Raw genomic sequence first — 26,122 nt, 5'->3', positions numbered from 1 at the left:
CCAGAAAACGAGGTGCGGAAGCAGAGAGGCCACAGCAACTATAAAATCAACTCTAATGAATAAGGAAAGGATAGACAGAAGGACAGCTGTGAAAAGTACGCAAAGAAATAAAGCAAGAAGATGCGGCAGTGAAGGAGAGGCAGCGAGAAGGCAGTGAGTACAGGCGCTGACATGCTTTATAGAGCAGCCCGCCATCTTGATCTAGCGGCTAACACGGTAGACGACGAGATTCATAAATGAATGAATGTACAGCGGGGCAAAGATCCCCGCGGCAAAAAACCCAGGACTTTCGCCCCGAATGATAATATTAGAGGAACAGAGATTGGGTGGGCCGATTGATTAAAAGTGTTTTCCGGATATTTTTTTCGTATGGAGGTGAACCGTCGGCAGAAGGGGAAAAATGTTCTATATTGGCAGCGTTAGAACAAAAGCAGTCGTCGTCGTTGTCACCCCTTTCTTCGTGACACATGCCTGCATGCTTGGAGGGATTGGTCAGGCTTCGGGAGCTTTAAACGACTGACGGGCCCGGCAAAACTGACGGGCCCGGCAATTTAAATCTTCAATGCAGTGGAATTGTGCCTGCCACCTCAAACCTGAACACAGGCGCAGGGCCAACGTGCCGAATCCTGATCCTTGGGAAAGGTGGCGTGTGCCACTCTGCTTGCTGACGTATTTTGCGCCGTAAGAGGAAGAAACGAAAGCGAACGGAAGTGAAAAAAGAAGACGGTTGAATTAATTCGCGCCGAAAACAACAAAACGAAAGCGAAGAAACAGACACGTACACGGCATAGCAGAAAAGAAGACGGTCGAAGTAATCCTCGCCAACAATAATGAAACGAAAGCGAAAAAAGAGAAGCAAATACGACGTAATTGTAAATAAGTTGTTACTAATAGGTATCTTCAAATATTCGCCTTCAAAGAACGTAGGCGGAGACTTGAGCGCTCCGAGAATTCTTTCAAAGCAACTGCTTTCTTTGCCTCATTTGCGCTGTAAATCGTAACACCAAACCGCACTGCAGGGAAGCCAGCTTTACAGAATGGGTTTCACAAAACGATGATGATGATAAGCGAAGGAACATCAAGCGCAGCGAGAAAAAAAAAAAAAAAAAAACGCTCCCTGTGGCGGAATCGAAACTGGGTCCTTCGCGTTATGAAGCCGACGTCAAATTCGATTGGGCCATTTCGACACGGTCGAAGCAGCCTCGCGTTGAAATCATGTTCTTTAACTATTGTATCGCGAATTTAAAAGGATCACATATATGAACTACGTCAACGGTTACTGTGTGTGTAGGCTAACGTGAAATGCATACAATACACGTTCGTGCACACACGTAAGTACGGCAACCAATTTGTAGAGATCTTAAGTGGGGAAAATATTGTGAATGTACCCGGTGCGATGGAGTTAGCGCTAATAAATTCTGGTGGAGGAACATATTAGTGTCTTACTTTGGCGTGCAAACTTCGGTGATTGTGCCATAAGTGTAAATAACTTTTGCGTGGGGAATTTTGTTCCACGAACCGATACGCCGTTTCGCTCCCCCCGTTATTAAGTAAGCACACTGTATACATCCTGTTTTCTGTTATAGTTATATACAGCGGTCTTGTAACAGTTTCAATAAATTCGCTTTTCACACAAATGCCTGCTATCATTCACCTTTATGGCGAAACAGTTGCTTTATTAGAGCAGCCTCCTCTGCCAAGGCCACGGTGCAACATCACATGTGGGCCTGTCCATATGATCCCCTCCCTCAAATCAATTCCTCGGAGCTCTGGGAGGCAGCGCTGAGCTGCTCTGACCCGTGGGGACAGAAGACCATCATAGCCCGGGCTACGAAGGTTGCCGCACAGCTCCGGCTGCCGGCCACCTCCCTCGCTTAGAGGTCTTCTTTAATAAGGTGCTTCTCTCTCTCTCCTCTGCCTTGTTCTGCCGTAAAGCCGTTTTAGTTACAGCTTTGGTTTGTAATAAATATTTGCGCCAGTTCGTTTCAGGACAAGTTTGTTTTGTTAGTTGTACAAAACCACGACAACTATGCTAGTGTCCTTGCTATAGTATGACATCGTAGTGTTCGAGAATAGCTGGTGGTGCAAATTTATATGCCAAATGTGTCTGAAATATTCCGTCAAGGTGCTTAATTTGATCATTCGAAAATGAAAGAAATCGGATACGCAGAAAAATTAGCATTATGCAGTGTCAATCAACTAGTTCGCATGCAGCAACAATGTCTTCTAAATACATGCATGTTGGGTCATTCATGCCTCGATAAATCATTGCATGTCTGACATATACACTAGCTTGGCTCCTCAATGTTTAATTTGAGCGTCAGCGTTCAGTTCTGTGAATTAAAGTTTTTTCATGCAAAAATAATGTCGGCCTCCAGCCTCAATGCCGCCATTTTTTTCTAAGATTTACTGCAAGATTTAAGAGCACTGTCTGACGGCTGACAGACGTTGGTCTATTAGTTTACGCGAAGTTTACGCGAAGGTTGTTTTGTCACTTGCGACAGGCGTATAGTTCAATGCATGGTTCTTAACGGTTGCTGGAGTCCTAGTACAAATTGTCATTGTCATTGGTGCACACAACTAAACTTTTTTACCATGGAGGTGAGAAACGCTGTAGGAATAGTACAGACATAGCCATTAACAATAAGCCTATTTTAAAGCATAGTGTGCGCATCATCAGCAGCCTAACATTCACATAGTAACGTGATGCAATATTCATTTTTCATTTGTCTATAACAATTATCACTGCGCCAGTGTGACGATACAGTGAGCGCATTAATGCCAAACTGACTTTACAGCTCCAGTTTGGTATTCGTTTCATCGCTGCCTGACAATGGCCACGAGGCGCATTATACGCCGTTGAAGCACGCAGGTCAACACCTCCCAAAACGCCGACAGAAACAAACGATTGCCTCCAGAGTAAAGATGATTAAATGAAAATGGCGGTAAAAATAGAATTAACAATGACTCAGTGATGGGACCATTATAACTGCTGTCGTGCGTCTTGAGCGACAATAGTGGAAGCTCTGAAGGCAAGCTATTACTAATTATTCGAAGCAAATAAAGTAATCATTCTGTACTTTAGAATTCATGACACATATTCTAAATTTTGCATCTATGGGCACGGTCGTCACTTGGGGCTACCGCTGGTGCAGTTCGACATAAGCTACGCAGAGGTTTGCTTATATCCAGGAAAATATGAGAACTGCAGAACACTTATGTCATGCGAGAATCTTCATTTGGTCATCACAGTCATATTTGTTGGTTGCTCGACGCCAACTGTATACCGTTCTGAAGGTAATGGCTGTCCACCTACGAAAGCTCATATTTTCTATTTCTTCGTGAAAGCTCGAGGGATGCGGAACGACCACACTTGCGCACCAAGGACCTGCAGATACCTGCCCTTTCAGGTTGCCATATTAAAAATAGGATTTGTCACTGAGCAAAACCACTTCAGTAAGCGTTCACTCGACTGATTTACCACTATCAGTGGCCTCCTGTATACGCCCAACGATGGTGGTGGTGGTATATTCGCCTAACACTCTTAAGTAGGTGAATACTTGAGTTACTGCGAAACACTTCCACGCAGTGGAGTACAACTTTCTAAATGAACCGCCGTTCGACAAAAGAACGCAGGCGGACAGGACATCCAAACAAATAAGTCAAGTCCGCCTGTACACATATTGACGCAATCACACTCCAAGTCTAAAAGCATAGTCTTAAGCATGCCCCGCTAATATTACACATGCGCAGAGAGAGAGAGAGATAGAGAGAGAGAGAGAGGGGGGGAGAGCTTACCATGTAGCGATCAATTTACAGAGCATAAATGCTGATAGCTGAACACATTACAGCATTCACGTTTGTGGCTTATTGCCAAAAGGAATAGCAGTCACTACTTCTCCAAAAAGTCCCCAAACCTTATTAAATATTATAGTAGCTCCATTAAGCAAATATATCCAAACTTTCGGGTTTAGGCCGCGGTTTTTTAATATTCGCGTTTTTTAAAACGCTAACTTTAATTCTATGTCACAAATGAGTACTTTATTCAATTTATTCATCTCTACACTTGTCTAAAATCAGTAAAATGTCTTCGAATACTTCAAGAGATGCACAAAATTTAAAAAAATGCAGAAACTTACAAATGGGAATGGTGGAATAACTGCGTAAGCAGCTCCGCCATATGCCAAGCCCCTTTAAAGTGGGCTTCACATGCGAAGCTGAGGAGATATTCTTCAGAGGCAATATAAGTGTAAAAAAGAAACGAATTACTAGAAAGGTGTAGTAAAAACATGAAAATGCGTGTGGATAAACACTGCGCACTGATCCTGAAGTAATCTAAAGTAATGCGGGCTGCCTTTATGTACGCTCAGGCCACCATAAAACTATAAGTGCAGCCATATAACATGCTTGAACCACTTCGCAAGTAATGCGAGCTATGCGATTAAGTTGAGCGTGCATGGCATGTACGAAGTGTTCGAGTTTTTCAAATATTCAAAAATAACAAAAACTATTCCGGATAAAAGTCGGCTCTGCCGCAAGTCATGCATTCTCGTCATTCTTCACTGCTCAGAGCAGGTCGGCGTTTTTGCCCGACGCAAGAGTTGCGAAGAAAACCAAACACTTTGTATAAATTGCTTAGAAGAATTGCATAAATTATGCGTGGGTGCGTATGAGTGTGTGTGCGGTGCGCGTGCGTGTGTGCATGCGCGTAAATTTCAGACAAGTTTTTAACGAAGATAGTCCTCTTTAGCCCACGTAAGCACGAGCATCTTCTGCCACCTTTCCAAAAGAACGCTTGAACATGAATGTTATATAGCCGAGTCCCGAGACTGTTCCAAACTACTGAAAATGCTGGCCAGGCTCATATATCTTCCCGTATCATTCAGCGCTAAGAAAACATCGGGAATATTTGCGGCAAATATATAAGCGTATAACCTTGAGTACATGCGTTATTTTAATTAATAATACTAGTTGGAGTAGGTTTTGCGATAGCCAAGGTAAAAGTAAGAAAGTTTGTTGAAGACACGCAAGATTAAAGCAAAAAAAAAAAAAAAAAACCAGACTGGTGGTGTTCCGAGCACTACGAAAAATAGATAAAAAAATACGCGCGCTGCCCAAGCAGATGGCCCGAGCAGTGAGAACGCAGTAAGATTGAGTTGAATTGAGAAACCTCCATTGTACTCATCCTACTAGAAAAGGGAAGAGCGTGAGAATTGGGAAGGGCAGAAGACTTTGCCTTTTGATGGTATCTGCAACAGCAGAAGTTGCAATAAAATAATGAATCCTGTTGAATATATTAAAATCGGTGTGTTAAACAGAAATATAGCGTATTCTAGTGTTAAAAAAAAAAAACTGGCCGCATATCTGCTCCTTTCGTAGCAAACGTCCACAAAAGACGATAGCCTTTCCTCTACATTTGCTGGGTAAATGCCTCCCTTCGTTGTCCCGCTCACCTCTCATGTTGTTCCTTTTCCCACGTTCTCTCCCTAAGGTATACACGCCAGAGGTTTGCTCAAGTCAATTTAAATTTACCGCGTACCACTGCTCCAATCCGGGTGCTTCGATGCCAGCGCTGCCGTACGGCGGAGACACGAGTGAATCAAGGCGCCCTACTTCAACGTTTATACAACCACGTTGCCCTAGTCCACGCGCGTTCCAAACGGAACGTGGAACCTATCTAGTGGAACTTCAAGTTGCTGTTGCTGTTTCATTTCTTAAATGCCGCAAGAAGCTATAGTGGCCGGACGACAGCGACGGAGTGAATTTTTTTATGCAGTGTATGTAGGATTTTGTTTCGCAAAAATCAAGCACCCATGGATTTTTAATAAAAGAACATTGAAAGTGCCACTTATGTATTGATTTTCTGCGTTGAATTTGCGTAATGTCTTGTTCTTGTTCAACAATGTTGACAAGTATGAACATTGACTCCGGACTTAGACGTTTAGATTTGGCTGTGAATATATATAAGACTATTGCGCAGCTTTGTTTCACTTTAGTCGAGTGGCTGAATCGAGTCACAGACAGACAGACAGACAGACCAAAATTTCTGCGTTTAATTACACCCAGAAATACTATCGTCTCTAAAAATGTATGCACAAGCTCCAAAGTGCGAATTGGCGCATAAATGCTTAAGCCGCTCTGCCGTTAACCAAGCCACCTTTAATTCGGCTTCACTATACACACACACAGGCATTACTGACAAGGCATTTTTTCAAGCGCCATATAAGTAGTCTAATACCACAGTATGAATGTACGAGCACCTTTAAATAAATACCACTGTGTCCTTATGCCAAGCTCCTTTAAAGTCGGCTTCACTGCTGTACAAAATGCAGTGCTTGGAAGACCTCGTTTTAAGTACTACAATAAAAGCAGTCATAACCAAAGTATGAAGACCCCAAGGCCTTTTATTAAATAGCCCCATAACAGTTCATGTGTCCCTATAAAGCGCGTGAAAATGAGACCATCTAAAGTAGGGGTGGGCGACTGATCGATTAACTTTTCGATTAATCGATTAATAACTTAGTCGCGATTAATGTTTTTAATCGGTTAATCAGTTGAAGTCACGTGAGCGAAATGAAAGAAGGCTGTCTTGGTTAAATTGTGCACAAGCATGTTGAGAATCATACTCGTTTTCAAATAAGCCGCCTTATTTCACAACAAAAAACGATGCAAATATTCTCGGGGATAGTATACTGATTAAAGGTGCAAGCTAATATCCAAGATAAACGGGAAAATGGCTACTCAAAATACCAATATATATAATACAAAAAACGGCGAACGGGCTGTTCCACCGCCTTACGGTTATATGAACTAACTATGACGTAAAATGAACCACTGATAATCGATGCCTCCTGCAATAACAGCGCGTCTCAATGTTCCTGATTCTAGAAATAGTGCGAGTGATGAACACGGTGATAAGCATCTAGCACGCATCAGCGCCATGATGATGACTTGCTCAGATCATCTGGGATGTCTGTAATGCGCTAGCTTGACTTAGCCCCCCCCCCCCTCTTTTTTTTTTGTTCTTCTTTCTTACTGCTCTATCCTTTCATTCCCCCTATCCTTTCCTTCTCACTGGGTTGTATGCAGGTGAGCTCCCTGCCGAGCTCAATAGTATTACCAGTGCACTTCCTCTTATTTTCTCTTCCCTCAAAACGCTGCAAAAAGCTGAGAACATTCCCTGTGGCAAAATAACTCTCTTAAAAAAAGACCTAAGAGAATATTGATAATAATTGTTATTAAATTTTTATGATTACTATAACATATTATTTTATCATTTTTCTTTTTAAACTAATGCAACCGATTAATCGGATTAAAATTTTTAACCGACGCCCAGCCCTACTCTAAAGTCGCCTTCACAACTACACTTCTGTGCACTGCTTGGAAAGCAATTTGTTTTTGGCAGCACCAAAACCAGCAGTACACGAAAAAAGCGAGGCCGTCTTTTACTTCTGGCATTTTTTTTCCGCGACGAAAGCATGACGCATCAAGCGTTGCTGGCGGACAGACGGGCTTCCTCTTTGAGTCCACACACAAATGATTAAAAAATGTTCGAACAGGTCATGCATGCGCCAGACGTTCAAGAATTTATGGTGGTTGCTGCAGTAAAGTTTCTGCATAAACACAATTAAACGCAGCTTCAAAAGAAATGGGATTAGGTATAAATTAGTTGCTGATGGTGGACAACCGGTAAACCATGCATTCAAGAACATGGCTATCAAGTGACGGTAAATAAAACATGGGGCGACAAAGAGGTCGATGGAGGGATGAAATGCAAGAAATTGGGGCAAGGAATGGACTCAGAAAACCCGCGCCAGGAGTGGTTGGAAATGTCTAAGAGAGCTGTTTGCCCTGCAGTAGACAGAAAAAGGTTGTCGCTGTTGATGATCAATGACGATATTTAGGTATGTCAGTTTTGTGCTGCCGTCTTTCAGTATTAGTTGCTGATGGTGGACAACAGGTAAACCATGCATTCAAGAACATGGCTATCAAGTGACGGTAAATAAAACATGGGGCGACAAAGAGGTCGATGGAGGGACGAAATGCAAGAAATTGGGGCAAGGAATGGACTCAGAAAACCCGCGCCAGGAGTGGTTGGAAATGTCTAAGAGAGCTGTTTGCCCTGCAGTAGACAGAAAAAGGTTGTCGCTGTTGATGATCAATGACGATATTTAGGTATGTCAGTTTTGTGCTGCCGTCTTTCAGTATTAGTTGCTGATGGTGGACAACAGGTAAACCATGCATTCAAGAACATGGCTATCAAGTGACGGTAAATAAAACATGGGGCGACAAAGAGGTCGATGGAGGGATGAAATGCAAGAAATTGGGGCAAGGAATGGACTCAGAAAACCCGCGCCAGGAGTGGTTGGAAATGTCTAAGAGAGCTGTTTGCCCTGCAGTAGACAGAAAAAGGTTGTCGCTGTTGATGATCAATGACGATATTTAGGTATGTCAGTTTTGTGCTGCCGTCTTTCAGTATTAGTTGCTGATGGTGGACAACAGGTAAACCATGCATTCAAGAACATGGCTATCAAGTGACGGTAAATAAAACATGGGGCGACAAAGAGGTCGATGGAGGGACGAAATGCAAGAAATTGGGGCAAGGAATGGACTCAGAAAACCCGCGCCAGGAGTGGTTGGAAATGTCTAAGAGAGCTGTTTGCCCTGCAGTAGACAGAAAAAGGTTGTCGCTGTTGATGATCAATGATGATATTTAGGTATGTCAGTTTTGTGCTGCCGTCTTTCAGTCAGCTATTCCGAGTGTTATAAAGCTATAAGTGCCTTCTATTTCTCTCTCTAAAGGCGCCTGAAGGTCTTTTTTTCTTTAGATAGATAGGTTGATACGAGAGTTCTCTTCTCAACATCAGGCGTACACATGCAGAAACCTGAAATAGAAATTATGTTGTGCTGCTGAGCACGAGGACGCGGGTTCGATTCCCGGTCGTGGCGGCCGCTTTTCTGATGGAGGCGAAAAGCAAAAACGCCCGTGTGTGCGAGATTTCGGCACACGTTAAAGCGCTGGACACATGTACGACTGGTACACGCGATTCGCATGCGACTGATCGTTACGATTGATCGTTAGGACCCGTTTTGGCGTCGATCGCTGGTCGGAGGAGGCTCACGACGTGCGTCTGGCAAGCCAGATACAGTCGTGCCATCGTTGCAATCGTCGTGAGGCCACAGCCAATGAGAGCCCGCTGAGCCCCAACACCCCGCAACCGGCGTGCGTTGCTCTGGTCGGCTCGGGTGTTGGAAACTCTAGGCTTAGCATCCTGGCGGATATTTGATTGCCGCTATCTGTGTAACTGCGAATGACAATCCGTAACACAACTTTTCACCACACTATCATCCCTTTTCTCGCATAAGCTACTTCTTTTTAGCGATCAGATTGATTCAGAAGAGCAGCGACAAGCGCGGTTGCTACCGTGGTCTGCGCCGGTTCGAGCCGCTGAGTGTGCCGAGCTGGCAGGCGCGACCGGCGTGTGCGCGGACTGTTTCCGAAGGCAGAAAACACTTCGCGATTGCCTGCTTTATCAATTTCTTGCGAACAAACGCGCGGAATCTACAAATTCAGCTCAGCGATCGTCGTAGTTGAACATCTGCGTAGCCTGTTTCGATGCTTCCGCGCAGGTATTGCCATCTCTCGACCGGTCGGCGCACCGCCCGCCGCGCGCCGCGGGGGCCGGTCAGCGTATACGCTTGCATCGCGGCAGATATCTGATCGCCGCTTTTAAAATAAGCCCTGATAACAATCCCAAGCACAATTTTTCACCACACTAACACCTACTTTCTCGCATGTGGAACTTCATTTTAACGACCAGATTGATTCAGAAGAGCAGCGACAAGCGGTTGCTACCGTGTTCTGCGCCGGTTCGAGCCGCTGAGTGTCCGAGCTGGCAGGCGCGGCCGGCGTGTGCGCGAACTGTTTCCGAAGGCAGGAAACGCTTCACGATTGCCTGCTTTATCCATTTTTTGCGATTAAACGCGCGGAATCTACAAATTCAGCTCAGCGATAGTCGTAGTTGACCATGGAGCAAAAACGGTGGGCGGAGCGACGCCGACGACGCATCGCATGCACGCATCGGGTCATGTGTCTCAAATTCACGCGTACGACTAGTCGTGGTGACAGTCGTGACGATCAGTCGCATGCGAATCGCGTGTACAAATCGTACATGTGTCCAGCGCTTAAAGGTCCCCAGGGGGTCAAAATTAATCCGGAGCCCTCCACTACGGCGCGCCTCATCGCATGCATTGCGTCGGCGCGTTAAACCCTACAATGAAATTCAAATTATGGAGTTTAACGCACGGGAACTAGACCTGAGCTAGCAGGCGCCCTGTAGTGGAGAACTCCGGGTTAATTTAGACCACCTGGGGATCTTTAACCTGCGCTGAAATCTTGGCGTGCGCGCATTTTAAATTTTCTCCTCCACCAGAAAAACAGGCGCCATGGCCGGAATCACCTCTCCATCGGTTCAGCAGCGGAAGCCACTGAGCCACCACAGTGAGCCAGGCGGAAACATAATCGTAACGTGTAATACTAATAATGCTATCCTTAACGCCCCATTGCGGATGAAACTTCTCGTCCCCTACCACCTTGGCGTAGCAGGTACTCCTGTCTAACGTTCGCTATACGATACACGTACGCTACTTGCAGAGGCAGCCGATACACCGAAAAAACAGAATGGAAGGGAAGAAACAAATACCTGCGCCCACACAATAACGCAAAAGGGGAGCAGCAGACAAAGCCGAGAACAAACCGCAACCGCCGCACGTGTCTGCGCTGTACCGCAGAGGAAACGCAATAATAAGCGCCGCGAAACCCGAGACGCGTGCGGCTGCGGTTCACCGAGGAAGATGAAGAAGGGCTCAGCTGGAGACCGTGCGTCGTGGTCGGCGCGTGCGGTGTGAGCGTCCTCAACGGACTCGGCGCGCGTTCTTTTTTCCTCGTGTAGTGCCATTCAGGCGCGCGCTGTGACATCATGCGACCGGTGGCACGTGCCGGACGGGTGTGCAACGCGTCGACGCTTGTCTTGTTCGGCGCCATGCAGCGGAAGTTGGGATAATCGGAGACAGCGGGAGCGGGAGGTGGTCGCGGAAGCGATGACAGAGCACGCGCACAGCCCGCTTTTTCTTCGCGGTCTCACGCCCTGCCGCGACACCGCGGGACGGTAAGTGGCCGATGACGGTTAAGCGCAAAAGATCACGTATTGTAAACGAAACCTACTCGCTGTAGAACCATGCAGCACCAAGTTTTCTTTGATATATCATACAGGAAAGAATATCGTCACGTGTGCAACTGTGACCCCTCCGGGCCACAAGTCCCCTAAGACCATGACGACGCCGTGAAGACGTACCTGCTACCATGTGGGTATACGTGCCATGTTATGTGAGACACCGAATTACGATGGAGAAGGGCAGCGGCTCGCGTGCTTGGTTGTTCGGCGTCGTCATGGTCTTTGCGCATGTGGCTTGGAGGGGTCGCGGTAGCACACGCGGCAATATGTTATGCGCTGGGTTTGCCGTGCAGGAGAATACGATGTGAAGCTGAAGGGTCTCGGATTGATTCGGATCTCATCTAAGTTTACCTTCGCGTAGATTGGCGTTTCATTGAGAGAGCAATAATTGGCGCATCGAATAACAGCGAAACGGCGCCTGGACGGATGACAAGTTGAGCTAGTTGGTTGAGGCTGGTCATTTCGAAAAACAGCGCGGAGACAGGACACAAGAAGGAGGGACGACGACAGAGCGCTGTGTCATCGTCTCTCGTGCTTGTGACCTGTCTATTTCGCGCTTTTTTTTTAAAATGATCAGGCTCTTAGACCACATGTCTTTGAAGCGTTTGATAGCGTGATGCGTTCCATAGCCCCCGCTTCAACTTGACAAAAGCGGGGCGGAAGAACGCAACCGTTCGGTTGAACTGGGAAATAGACAAGTCGCGAAATTCAGCATCATCGTCAACTCTCCGAATACATAGCAGCAGGAAGGAGATGGTGGCGCAACGCGTAGGAGACAGATTGAAGACATTCAAAAGCGTAAGGTGGAAGCGGATCGCGAAGCAAATCGTCTCAAGCGGAAAGAGGACGAATCAGACGAAGTCCTTTGAGAACCCGGGACGGAAACAAAGCGTCTCAGGCGTTCGATTGGAGATGATATCGCATTCAGAACCCTGAAGAAGTGCTTAGGTGTTCTCATACCTTTTTTTTTTTTCGACCTCCATCAGTAAAACAGATGTAGATGGCACGCAGCTTAAAACTGGCCACCTCACCTCAAGCGGAAGGCGCCAATCCACAATTTCGTTCGTCGGATCATGCAGTCGCGAGATTTTCAAACGATGATGCATTTTATTCTTTTATTTGGGGTCAGTACGCATGCGGGTCCGTTGCTTCCCGTTCAACTTTCTAATGTTTTCGGTAAATATCACTCAATAATAAATCCACACGCAGTGCAGGAGACGTTGGATAACCCCGTGATCATCTTTGAGAAGAAAAAACGAATCGGGTAGCCAAAATACCGGGAGAGAGAAAAGAGAGGGAGGTGGAGAAAAAGATTCAAGAAAAGGAAAGGTCGCTTTGGAAGTATAAAGGGACAAATGGAAAGAGAAAGAAAGTGGAGGGTTGGACACCTACATAATCCGAAATTCATAATAAAAGCCAAAAATAGTGCTTACAAACGTTTTCAAGCGAACTGATTGTCTTGTTTTTCATTTCTTTCTTTTTTTTTGCGGGGCGAGGGTTAAAAATGCACCTAAAACAGCAGGTTCTGGTGTCATCAAAGAGGCCCTAACCTTGTTTTGCAGGTTGTCGAATGTCGAAGGCTAATAAATTAAAAAAAATAGTGCTACACACATAAATAATCTGAAAAATAAAGGAAGAAGCCACTCGGAAATAAATCAACAGGATTGTTTGTTCACATCTACGGTGAAATTGGGGTTTTACGCGTTCTAGCTACACCTGCGTTTATATTTCGGTTGCGCTAAGCCTAGTCCACAGATACCTCGCAAACCTTAACGCAGTACTGTCTGATCAAGGTATAAATAAAAACAAACAAATACCTGGAACATTCATTGATGATAACTGGTTTATACTTATCTTCCCCATGAATGACTTCACAAAAAAATAAAAAAGGAACATCACATGACGCTAAAAAAGATTTCGAAATCAATTCTTGGTCTATATTCAAAAGCCATATTAGTTGAACAGTTGCCCAATCTACATGGGGATTAAAAGAAATAAGCGTAACGGAGCACATGGTCCCCGACGCATGCCGCATCCTCTGGCCGCGAAGTCATTAAACTGTGAGCATGCGAATTTCTCCGAGAGCGTTTGAGAGTGTGGCCTACTATTAGTAGAAATGCTTGATCAAGAACCAAGACCGGTCATTTATTTTAAGGTGCCTCCCTTTTACGCTCTGTCGCCATTAAGCAAGATAGGAGTGCCGGTTATCTACTATATTCGGGAGCCAGGAGTTCAGCAGGCTCATTGCGGCCAGCATGACGCCCTTCAACGATCACCCTGCTAAGTGGCAACGCAGCGTGAAAAGGCTTCCTCAAAATAAATGACCGCCGTCGCTTCTTGATCAAGCATTTCCACTAACAGCAGGCCACACTCTCGAACACCCTCGAATAATTGCGCATGCACGCAATTTACCGACTTCGTAGGCCGGGCAGCATGCGTCGGAGGCTGCGTGCTCCGCTGTTCGTATTTCTTTTAATACCCCCTGTACATGCCATTGTATTTTTGTATACAACTAATTCTTGGTTACTCCTTTTTTGAAAACAAGCAAGAAGAACAGGGTACCAGCAGTTCCTCCGCATTTAATTTTAACAGCTGCAAACTATGCGCATATAAATACTGTCGTTCGCTGCACGAAATGTTGATATCGCTTAAAACTCGGCACATGTGGCTCAAAAGTATCAATCACGCGTCGGGTACGTACCCAGCCAAACTCACGACCCGACTAAACAAGGTTTGTCTTCCACACCTCCATGAATACAAAAAGTGAAGCTAGCAGGGCCCCAAACCGACTTACGTGAGAGCGCAACGTCATGAAAATGCGGGCAGCGCTCGCATCGGTAGCGACTGCGGTTAAGCCGACAAAACGCACATAAACAATTGCAGCGACTGCCCATGGGAATCGGCGAATGAAGCTAAAGCCGCTCTAATACACACGGAGATGTCTTAAAGTCGGCCTCGCTGTTACACACGCATGCATTGCTAAAATGACATTTTTAGGCGCTTATAGGACTTGCTCACTGAGAACTACCTGTTTCAGTACATTTAGCCTCACTCGTCCCCGCCGTTTTATGCTGAAATGCGAACTATCAGAATTAACAAAAATAAGCTGTCAGGAAATATGAACGCTCGAACTTCTTTCATTAACAGCATTTTCTTATGCGGCCCAAGTGGGACACATCAAATGTTACAGACGGACAGACGGATTTCCTCGACGCGTCCACACAAAAACGCCTGCGCATTAAAAAAATAACGCAGCGCTATAGCAGAAATAATGTACTACAAAGCAGAGGTATACCTAAACAAAAGATTATGCAGTTCATTATGCGATAGCAGATGAAACCTTCATTTGCGGAATAGCTACAACCATCGGCCTGAGCATTTCTCCTCCCCCTTTTGATTGAATGTAGATGACCTGGAAAAATAAACAGCAGGCACTGATGCAAGTCCACGATGTTATAAAAGATGAAGTGCCCTTCCACTATGTGAAGAAGGATGACCCGCGAAGCTATAGCTGCAGTTCAAGGAGTGCACGAACCAAAACACGTTTTTTTGTAATTTGTGATCAATCAATCAATTTTGTAATTTGTATCAATTTTGTAATTTGTATCAATCAATTTTGTAATTTGTAATCAATCAATCAATCAATCAATCAATCAATCAATCAATCAATCAATCAATCAATCAATCATCCGAGCGAACGACACGCGTCCGTCCCAAAGCGGGTTAAAAGTGCAGCTGCGGCGCGCTAGCGCCTTTATCAGCCTATTGCGCAACTTGTGGAACAGACATCGTCGGTGGCGGGGAGGAGCACAGAAGCGGTTCCGAGTAAAGCGGCTTCACCGGAATGGACATCAGTGGAAGAGGGGGGGGGGGGGGGGGAGTGCACATACAGCTTCGCTGTAAAAGGTCAACCGCGTCTCAGTAATCGATTATGTAGTACTTGCAGTCACCGCTACAGTCCCTATACTGTCACCATATCAGTAGTCACACTCCCAGCCAGCTGCTCACAATTAGCTGTAGCATCATAACGCATCATAAAGAAGCCACTGAGGTATCCTTGCTGCGTTTAAACAAGTCTGTGATGATAAGGTGCATGCCGCAAGTGCGAAGCGGTCGTTTAACAAACGGCCGAAACGTGGACCTGCTGAATACGGTGATAAAAGATTTCCGCTATTTTAGAAGGTGGTAATACGGTGTGTGCGCGGTCCTAAAGTGCTATCATGATCCGGTTGCGCTGCTATAGAAATAAATGTACTTAGCTGAAGGCCGTAGCAAAGGCGAAGGCAACATTTGATGCGCGGTGGCAAGGGTTGTCCCCGTCACGATTGCGGTTTCGTGTGTCTTGCGAACTTCACGATGATTAGCTTTGTTTAAGCGAAGTGTACAATTTAACGCCATTTTTATGTTTCTCAATCTCAGCTTTATCGACATGTCGACAAATTCCAACTAGCCTTAATTGACGATTGAACAACGCCTTCACCGTGTAAGTACAACAACGTCCCTGTATTGAGGTTCGGCGGCAGATTATTCATATTCCACCAGATGCCAGAGAAAGAAAACCGTAAATATTTCGGGCTACCTGTGCATTTTTTCTCTGTTTTGACTTTCCCAATATTTCGGATCAATTTGCGTACTTCTCTTCCATTTGGCCGCATGTAGCTGTAACGAACACGCCGCCTTCTCCCCAATAGCGGAACTCTTTCAAGCCATACCACCATATCGGTCGTCTGAATTCTTTGGTCCTTCGTTCTTCTGATAGGGCTCTGAGGAGCTTAGAGGTGATTAGCTTTCTAAATATTTCGACTCTTCTTTCAGTGGCCGCTCCCCGAGAAATTAAAGAACGAAGGTCGACGAGCACGGGGTGTGGGAGGCGACAACAACGTCCCGGTGCTTACCTCTTCCTCCGCCAGGACGACTTCGGCCGCGATGGGAGGAGGAAGCTCTCCACGGATGACGGCAGCAGGCACGAGATTCCGTCGGCGCTCGGCATGCTTCCCACGTTGTTCCGCTCCCGAGAGGACGAAATCGTCGGGCCAACGACCAAGTCCCTACTTCTCCTCCGAACCACCGCTCAAAGGGAAGTGGTGGTCCCTCGACGACGTACACGTCGCTCGCACGCGGGGCGGCCGAGAATCCTGCGAGAGCGACGGAGCACAGGTTCAAAAGAAAACCGCAAGACGAAAAGTATAAAAGGATAGCGTCTTTCTTCGGGGGGACGACAGAGGGGAAAAGACTCAGGTGTTCCGAAGCGTGGAGTCGGGCCCTTCCTCGACGTACCCTCCTCCCTAACTGGGACTGGGAGAGGAGGAGACAGCTCCGGTTACCTTGCGTCCCCCCTCCCTCCACGAGACGTATGAGAAGTGTTTGCCCAGACCTTGTATTATAAGAAGAGGGTTCTGCCTGAGTTACTTTTTATGTGCACTTATTTTCTCGGTTTATGTGGCACGGAAGGTGCGCGAGTGTTCGCGGTTTTTGGCGAGCGAGAAGGACTGAGCTGAGGGGCGGCTAAGTTGTCCGTCGCTAATATGAAAGTCGCGTGGCGCACCGCTCGACGCGGATGTTTGCGGACGGCGACGGAGCCGCGGCTTGGGAGTCGTGTGGGCGCGCTGAGAGTAGTGTGTGCCGCGGGCCATAATGAGTGCGCAAACACTTGGCGACGGATATACCTCTCTGCCCCGGTGCGTGGAAAAAGGGGCGGTGTACCTTTGAACGCGGGGATACACGCGGTTGAAAGTGAGACGTTTCGACTCTTGGACGCTTTCGCTTCGGGCAAATACATCGTTATCTCCGCAGGTTCGGAGCAAGAAAGCCGGGTTGTGTTGAGGTATCGGCGGCGCTGTCAGTTGGTAGCGGGAAACGGTAACTGTACTCCGGCGGAGCGAACGCCGCCAACGTAATCTAAGACTTAACAATCCCGCTAAAGAAAAAAAAAGAAAAGAAAGAAAATGCCCACATTCAACTGTGAATACATCGCACCAGTGATAAGCGGCAGCTAGTAATTCCATATTCACTCTGAAAGATACGCATACGACAGTTAAGGCCATTTTTCATCTATGTGCCGGAGTTCAAAATTTGATCTTAAAATTTTCGCCATTGATCGATGCATGCGGACGAACATAGTATACTCGAGATAAGAGATGGTTTGGCGCCAGCATAGTACACACCACATGAGAGACGGTCTGGCGCCAGTCAGTTTTGCTGCGGGCCTTATCTCCTGTCAAATGTCGTCTGGTATAATCATCGCTGGCATCGAGCTACGCGGTTGCCATTCAGACTCACGCACGAGAATTTCTTACGACGGCACGATAACATTCCTCGTTCGCAGTGTATTCGTCACGATGACCAAACACCTCCTCCGCATTCCCAGCGAAGGACAAAAAAAGAAGTATGACTGCACGTTCGTCTTCCTGCTTCTTCAACAATGCTCGTTTAACAAAAAGAACGGTTCACGCTTTCAAACTGAAATAAATAATTAAAATACAGTGGGCTAGAGAAGTTCAAGTTTGACAGCCTTGACAGCATGTCGGTGCGCTTAGGCTCTAACGCTGCGATATAAACATTACGATGGGCGACGCAATGCCCGTATGCACCCAGAGTACTGTTTGCGGGCACCGGTCGAGAAATCGACTGCTTCATCGCCATCATTTCAATCTCGCAAACTCAGCCGCTATTTAGAGCCCTGCTGGCTCCTGTGAAGACCTCCCAGTGGTATGCAGGCACGGCCATGCGATTGTCATTGGGCGTGGGGTGTCTCCCATTGTCACCAGGCACGGTGAGGTGGAGGCGCGGTGTACCCGTATTCTGGCGTTGTCAGCCTTCAAATCTGTTAGCGCGGCACTGTATAGACGAAGCGAAAAAGGGAGCAACCGTTACGACCAACTGTTGAAGTGGTACGGGACCTGACTATAGGTGTAACAAAAGAAAAATTTCCACGGTTTCCAGCAGTTTGTTTTACTTCGGCGTAATGGTGCGTGGGTGAATCGAATTATCGGATGAAAAACCGGCTTACGCGCGAAATATAGTTTAATTGTATTAAGCAATGTGTAACATGGCCCGACCAAGGCACGTAGTTTTATTCATTCGAAATTTTGAATTTTAACGGGGTGAGAATTACTGAGCTATTCTTGGAATACATGAATTGGCACGGGGTCTATTACGTAGATTCCCGGACAAAAACAAAAACAAACAAAAAAAGAAACTCGCGTATAAGATGCCAAAGAATGCATAGCAAAGCGTAAACTCTCTTGACGTTGACTTCGTGTGTGACCTTGCCTATTTCGTTAAATGGGCCCTGCAGTGCACGGGTCTCAATAACTATCGTAGCGTTTTTTTTTTAATTTTTCCTTCATGCATACCACCGATCGAAGATCCCAATCACGGCATAAAAAAGTGTGATGGAGTACATTCAAGTAGCGCGAAGAAACAGTGCAGGGAACAGTGCAATAAGAAAAGGCAAATAAGTCAAAAAGTATAATAACAAGGGCAAAAGTTTCAAAAGATGAAAACAAATAGCTGAAAAGGGTCAAGGAGTTTACGCTAATGCTGCAATAAACAACCCAAATGTGTGGTATTAGCGATCAAATAATGCAAAGGAGTCATAACGCAATCGAGCTGTGGAAAGAAGCGAAACAGTGCAAACGAATAATAAAATAGTGTCAATGAATACAATAAACAGTGGAAATATGTCTTGGACGGTGAGGTAGCTAAGCGCTGTCAAAGAATGCAAGTGAGTCAAATAATACAATCATCCAGTGCAATGGCTCGAAGAGTGCAGCAGAAAAAGGGGGTCAGGTTTAACACTTGTAAACCTAGTTGTCACGCGCGAAAAATCCGTTTGGCTTGGTTTTGCAAATACTATAGGCGCTCGCTAAGCTTCTCTATATCCTGCTAATCTGGCCTCCCTTTGCTCCGGCGTTTCAGCAGTCAACTTTGCCTTCGCTTGATATTAACAGCGAGGCTGATTAGCAAATCGTAATTTTTCGTGTCCGCAGTTAAAAACTTAAAACAAAATTGGTGGTCACGTGCAAGTGAGCGCGACCAGCCCTTAGGGAGATTGGCAGTTACAAATTGGCCGAAATTGGCACACAAAAAAAATCCAGCGTTCGCCGTAATCATGACAACACTTGCTCGGAACGAGAAAGACACGTCATAGCGTACGCCCCACGTGGGTTCGAGGTTTAGGCGCGTGTTAAAGGTGCCCAGCTGGTCAGCATTAATCCGGAGCCCTCCACTGCGGCGCGCTTCATCGCCTGTGTAGCGTCGGCGCGTTAAACCCTACAATCAAATCAGATTAGTCAATCAGTGTACGCCCCTCCAGGGTGATTTCCAATGATTATCACTTGCAAAAAAATCAAGAAAGCTGACACTTATAGCAACGGTAGTAAAGGTCGCTACCACATCGAAGAAGAAGCAAATCGGCTGAACTCGTGGACTTGAACCTTCGTGATGGTCGTGAAGGCTGCGTACAGCTTCGCTACCTTCAAATCGTACGCGTTAGTGTGAGCTTCCTTCATTTTTTCCCAAGCCTACCATGTAGCTATATATACTGAATGATTGGATTCAGTCTGTCGCTTGCGCTGAAGCGCACGCACACACAACCCGGCCGGCTCGCACGGCGCGCCTGAGCGGCCAAGCACCGGCAAAGCAGCCGCAAAACGCTCGCCTAGTCACGTGATACCGCGGCGGCGAGGCCCCATGCTAGCGCAGCTGCGACGCCTCTCCGCAGCGGATCACATGGCTTGACTTCCACACCCATTTGCGCTTCCGTGGCTCAAGGTCATTGCGACGCGATGAATGATTTTGCGAGGTATACTAACTAGAGCTTTCGCTCTAAAAACGTCCAATCAAACAATGCAAATGCGTCAAAGAAGGCACGACGAGAGGGCAACAAACTAGTGAAGAACTTTCAAACAGCCCGATCAAATGAGTGCAGACGCATCCGCCGCGGCCGCCGCCGCTAGTTGAGCAGAACGACTGAAAACGGGGCCTTGCGTGCAGCGCCGAAAGCGGGCCCCGCAAGTCACGTGATGCGCTTCAAGGGGTGTGTCCCAGGGGGTGTGTCTACGGTCAAAAGGTGAACTAGCGTATCCGCGGCAAAACCGCTGGACAAGAGTAGTAAAGCTTTGCTTTAAAATTCAGTCTTTTTCCCCCACCTAATATCTTGTTTTTTGTTTAGGGCGTTCGGGCCAACGTCCTGCAGGGCCACACATAGCCTTCGGTGACGGCGTCAGCGTGCGACGCGCGCACGCGAAAAGCCCATCGGCGAAACAAGCTCTCCCGACGCACACATCGCCGTAAATGGCAGGGCTTTCGCTACCGTTGTACACCGAACGAGTTCACGAGATGCGGGAAACAATACGGTCCACCGGCTATCTCAAACAACACGTCCGCTGAGAAAGGAACGCACGAGTTCCCCCCCTCCCTTTCTCACCCGCACTGCGACCAGCGGCGATCAATTAGACGCCTGCAACGGCGCGCACTGATCTGGTGTGCGTGAGGGACTCGCGGGCCTCCTTTGGGTTCGTGCTGCCAAGCGACGGCAACTCGTCGCCGTGCGTGTAGTAGTTTGAGCACGCGTCGTGTTTGGATTGCGAGGAGAACGCTGCAGATACCTGCCCTTCCGTCGAAAAGCGCGAGTCGCGAGCAGTGTTTGCTCGCCTTTTAGGCCCGAGAGTCACGAAACTTCTCTTTTTCCCCCTCCCTGTCCCCGCGAGCTGGCGTTCAGTTAAACTACGCACAGCTAACTATTTGCGGATAAATCTTACCTTTAGTGTTTTTGAACCAAAGTGTACGGTTGTTTCGTCAAACAAGGATGCTCGCGTTGCTGCTAGTAGGTTACTCAAAGCAAAAGTGTCCGTTTTAGGGGCGAAGCCCCTTAGGGGTTCGGGCTGTCGACGGCTCCTGTCGTCGTCGTCGTAATCGTCGTCTCGTGTAGTCACGGTGCTAAAACACCGGGACACTCGATTACGCCTCTCTCTAGAAAGTTTCGTGCCTCAAAGACACGAGACTTTTACAGCAAAGCAGTATACCTCTACCCCCCAACGGTTTCATCTCCGTTGGTGAAAACGAAAAGGCGCCAAGAATACACTTGTACACATGCATGCTTCGCCCCTCCCCAGGTTTCACGTTAGTGCAGATGGCCCGGGATTTTTTTAGCTGTGCTACTGCACACTTCTGAGACTCCAGGCCTCTTAAGAGGTGATTCTTTCTGACACGTTTAACACATGCGCTGATTATATTTATTTCGTTCCTCTTTCTTTCACAGGCGACTGGTATCAATTATCCCCGCCGCTTTGGGCCCACGAAATAGAGCAAAATAAACAATAAAAACTGCGCTTGATTCCTCTGTCATACGAATCAGTAAAACACGAAAGTGAAGCGAAATCTGAAGCTGAGCATGATTCACGGGTCGGCGGCTGTCTTGTGGGTGTGCTTGTCGAGAAACACCCTGCTGGCCGGTCGCTTCGGCAAAGGTGTACTGGCGTAATTTCCGTGACGGATATGACATGAGCGAAATCTTGGTGTATCTCGGCATAAAAAAAACTTTCGTGTTAAAATACAAAACCCGAAAACGAACAACCCGAAGTATAACAGATTCTTTAGTACTAAAGGTCGCTTCTCCGCAAGAAGACCCTGTGTGCAGGGGTGCACCCTTTACAGGCCCCTTGCTTCGTTGTACTGGGGTCACTTCCATGACGGATATGACGTCATGAAAATCTTTGTGTATCCCGGAATAAAACACTTTCGTGTTAATATTGGCCGCGTATCTGCTCACTGCGCTGCAAACGTTATCGAAAGACGACCTTTGTGAGCTACGTCGTGGCCCGATTTGCGTTTTTCTGCGCGTCTTGGGGCGGCAGCTTCGGTGGTGTCGAGTGGCTAGGCGCCCAGTGGCCGACCGTATTCGTTTCTCGGCGGAGAGAATTCTTCGAATCGCCGGAGCCAGCTGACACCTTCTGCCGCAGCTGACACGCGAATGTCTCTCTTCTCTCCCCGCCCACCTCTCACGCCCTTTCCCCCCTGGTCTAGCTACTGCCAGGATAAACACGGTGGAGCTTTGCTCAAGTCAGCTCAATTTTACCGCTTTCTATGCTGCTCGGGTGCCATCTATTGGAACCTTTCGTTACTATTCGACTTGGAATGCCGCCTCGATGTATAGGCTCAGGCGTGACCCCATTTTGTATTTTAGGTAAAACATTGTTTTTAACGCATTCTTTTTAATTTGCTATCGCATCAATTGAGCCCACATGTTTTTAATTAAAAGAAGAGCGCTAGTACCAGTTATGTATTGATGTTTTACCTCAAATATGCCTAGTGGTTTATTTTTTGCTCATCAGTGTGGAGAAATATGAAGTGTGTTTACAGATTTAGGGGTTTAAAAGCTTTGCCTATAGAAAATTTTCGTTCAAGAATTCTGTTAAGTGTTGTCCGGCTGGTTGAATCGAGGGGCAGACAAACATACAGACAAACAGGCCGAAATTTTCAAGTTTGAATAGCCCAAGAAAGAGGATCGTCTTTGAAATGAAAATTACAGCTCGAGCGTGGTCATCATTCTTAATCCTAATTGATTACTTCGGCTATGACGAGCTTGCGATGCCGGTTCCGCACAGCAGCCGACGAAGACGCGATGAGTGGGGTGAAGACGAGTGGAAGGACATGTTTATTGCGGATGCTGTTCGAGACAACCAAAAAAGTTCTCGTACCTGTCTCACTGTGACCAGCACTCACAGATTTCGGTTGGTTTAGAGCATTAGAGCACTGATTGCAACGGCAGCTAAACTATTGGAACCAAATGTTTCCCGAGCGATTGCAGAGATAACGAAGACACTCAATGCGAACACGGTAGCGAACTGGTTTCCGACATCTTTTTTCCCTCGTCAAAAACGCAAAGTGAAGATCAATAGTGCGAGCCGAACTCTCTCAGCGTCCTGCCATTTTCTTGCAGGAAATTCACAAGCGAGTGCTTTTTTTTTTTTACCTTTACGCACGTTCCGCACGCCTTCAAGTGTTTTAAAGGGAAGCGAGCACAGCGCAGGGTCTGGAGAGGAGGGAAGTGGGTGGGGGTACAGAATGCGGAGTAAACGCAAACTCCACTGCGTTCAATCTTATCAGTCTATTAACCGTTTTGTTTTCTTCGTTCACTTTCGCTTTCTCCTTTTTGAGCTCTCTAGTATAGCAAGCTTGCATTGCGGTGAAGCGAACCCTTTGTGCTGCTGGCTCGGGCCCCGCACTTTCACGCTTCCGCTGCTTCCGTTTTGAGCGGAACTCACGTCTCGCTTTAATGCGAGCAGAAAGCGAGACTGCGCGCGGGTCGTTAAATGCTCGACGGTCGAACGACAATCAATGCTCGTCGTCGACCGCGGTGGCTGCTCCTACCCCCAGTACGTGCCTCCCCTCCAAAACACTAACATCCTTCGAGGCCGCAGAAATTTTCCGCCCTCTGAGTGCTATGCGGCAAAGCCCATCGTGAGGGGAGGCGGTGGGTGCCTTCACGAGAGTGCGACGATATCAAAGAACCGTAGAGAGTAAAGTGGTACCGTGTATCTATCTGCAATCGAATCTGCCGCGCGTTACAGAGAGTAGGTGGGGTTTGGAAAGGGGGCTAGCAAGGAAAAGAGTGTTGAATTGCAATAAGGAAGCATATATAAAGAAAACGTGACCAGTATGAAACAGAATAGTTTTCAGTTAATAAACAGCAGCATCAACTTTACGATGAAAACTTTCAGCCCAAGGCGCTGCTGAAGCTGCAGCTCATTAGAACGATATTTCCTTGTTTGGCCTTATTTTGCGTGAAAGTGGTACGGACAGGAGGGAATGAGTAACAATTCAAGAAGTGTGAAAACATCGTTTCTGTTTCTGAGTACAGAAGGGAATCCGGAAAACGCGGCCATTAGTGCGTGCTCGTACACAGAAGGAGGAAAAAAAGGAGCAGGGATATTCCAAAGTAGAAACGTAAGATGGCTAAACGAATACACGTTCGCGGAAATTCTAATGGTCAGAGGCCTTCTCTAGAGAAGGGGCCTTAAAGTTTTGCTGTGTAATACATTCTAGTAGCTCACAAGTTGCCCGTGAGGCGAATACCCCGCGGGTTTGCTATATGAGAGTGAATGGGCACTCTTTCCATGCAACGTACAGTTCCACGTCGGCCCAAAGCCGACATACGTGATCCAGTGATTAGTGCTTGCCTAATCGAGGTACGCATGAAATTGTCACTTGGCGGCGCTGTACAATGCCGACGAAGCTGCCCTGTAAGCAATACGGGATCTACCGGACTCTTGTTCAACATCTTTAACTTTCAAGGAGCCATGAAGACAAAATACAAGTTGGGTTTATTAGAAAGACTGCTTAGTCAGGATAACAATGATACCAATATCATCGCAATCTTCGAACAAATAACGGATATATTAAAGAAAACGTGTGAAGCCGTGGCGACCCCCTAGCCAACTTCCCGCAACTTTTCTATTACGTCACGGAACCTTGTTTGTGCGATTGGCGGCCGCCTAACTGGCCTGTCGCGACGACACATGACTGGACGTCTGTAATGGGGCCTCTAGTTCCATTTGACCGCATCACTTGAATGCTAACGTGTAGTTACCGCAATGAAAATTATGTTTTATTGTTGGCCCGTATGACGTCATTCTTGCTCATAACACGTCACTGTGGCGCAAAATTTGAAAGTTTTTGAATACTTCTTGCTTTTTTTCGTTAAAAAAACATCTTTTGGGGCTGTAATGGAGCTGAGTGAGATACCGAATCCTAGTTCTTTCAAATTACACGAAGTTGTATTTTCTCTTCATGGCTCCTTTAATAGCAGAGGTCAAAGGGCGAATAGTTAATGTGTACGTAAAATTTTCTTCGTTCGTTGTGCCTCTCTGAGTGCTCTTGGTTATTTTGCTCATGAACAACGAATTAGCCGGGCCAGATACTTCATCAATTATTTCTTTAGCAGCGTTCTCGTCTATTTAAAAGTGTCGTTTGCTGGGTACAAAGAACTTCTGCGTGCCAAGCTCAGGCTTTGGAGCATTGGGAAAGCGGGGCGTTTAAAAAATGCAGAAAGCTCGCACTGACGCGTAAGACTTTAAGGTATACCGAAGCTGTGTGCGCAACCATCCCGACCATCACGACGCTGTAAGTCCACGATTACAGCCGATTTGCTTCTTCTTCGCTGCCGCAACGACTGTTACTCCATCATTGTTGTTATAAGTGTGAGCATACTTAATTTTTTTGAACGTTATAATCATTGGACATCACCATGAAGTGGAAGGGGGGGGGGGGTTGTTTCTATGACGTGTCTTCCTCGTCCCGAGCAAGTGTTATCACGATTACGGCTAACGCTAGAGTTCTCTTTTACGGTGAAGCTGTATATACCGCTACCTTCCAAGCAAATTTTCGTGGCGATGCCAGCAGAAAACTATAATCATTAAGAAGGTACTCAGGGGGACTGGCCATACCGGTAAATATTACGGTTGCGTATGCTACTCCGAGTGCAAAAGTACCCGACAGCATTGAAATCACGTAGTGACGCCACCACAATTTCATATATATATATATATAAAAACGAAACCCACGAGGAAGAAAACATGCGAAGAAATAGCATGAGAAATATACATTGTCGGTCAGTATGAAGCCGGGAGCGTTCCCAAACGTTGGAGACTATACGTTACTTCCGTACCTGAAAAAATAAAAGAAAAAATTGGTGGAAGGGGGCGTAAGAATCGCTCGACTCAAGTGCTTGCATATCAAGAAGGAACGTCGGTCCTGCGGAACCCACAGAAAAAAATGTTAGCTCACTACGAATAACAGTGAAATGAACATGTTGGCGTACACGCTTACGCTGATGACATGTCAGAAACATGCTGATTGAGTGATTATGAGGTTTAACGCACTGA

General features: G+C 46.7%; 1 protein-coding gene across 1 annotated transcript in view; it reads right to left on the bottom strand.

Moving 5' to 3' along the window:
* The window catches only part of LOC144153761 (uncharacterized), a 72,632-nt gene extending 56,265 nt beyond the window's left edge, over positions 1-16,367 (bottom strand). The window contains exon 1 of the mRNA XM_077685471.1: positions 16,130-16,367. Coding sequence (XP_077541597.1) covers positions 16,130-16,224 — 95 coding nt within the window. The 5' untranslated portion in view covers positions 16,225-16,367. The remainder of the gene's footprint in view (positions 1-16,129) is intronic.
* Between the last annotated feature and the right edge of the window lie 9,755 nt (positions 16,368-26,122).

This window comes from Haemaphysalis longicornis, unplaced genomic scaffold (genome assembly GCF_048455015.1).
Source record: "Haemaphysalis longicornis isolate Haplotype H1 unplaced genomic scaffold, Haemaphysalis longicornis Haplotype H1 scaffold_9, whole genome shotgun sequence".
Lineage (NCBI taxonomy): Eukaryota > Metazoa > Arthropoda > Arachnida > Ixodida > Ixodidae > Haemaphysalis > Haemaphysalis longicornis.
The sequence above is the reverse complement of the archived record's forward strand: the minus strand, read 5'-3'. Positions and strand labels throughout refer to the sequence as shown.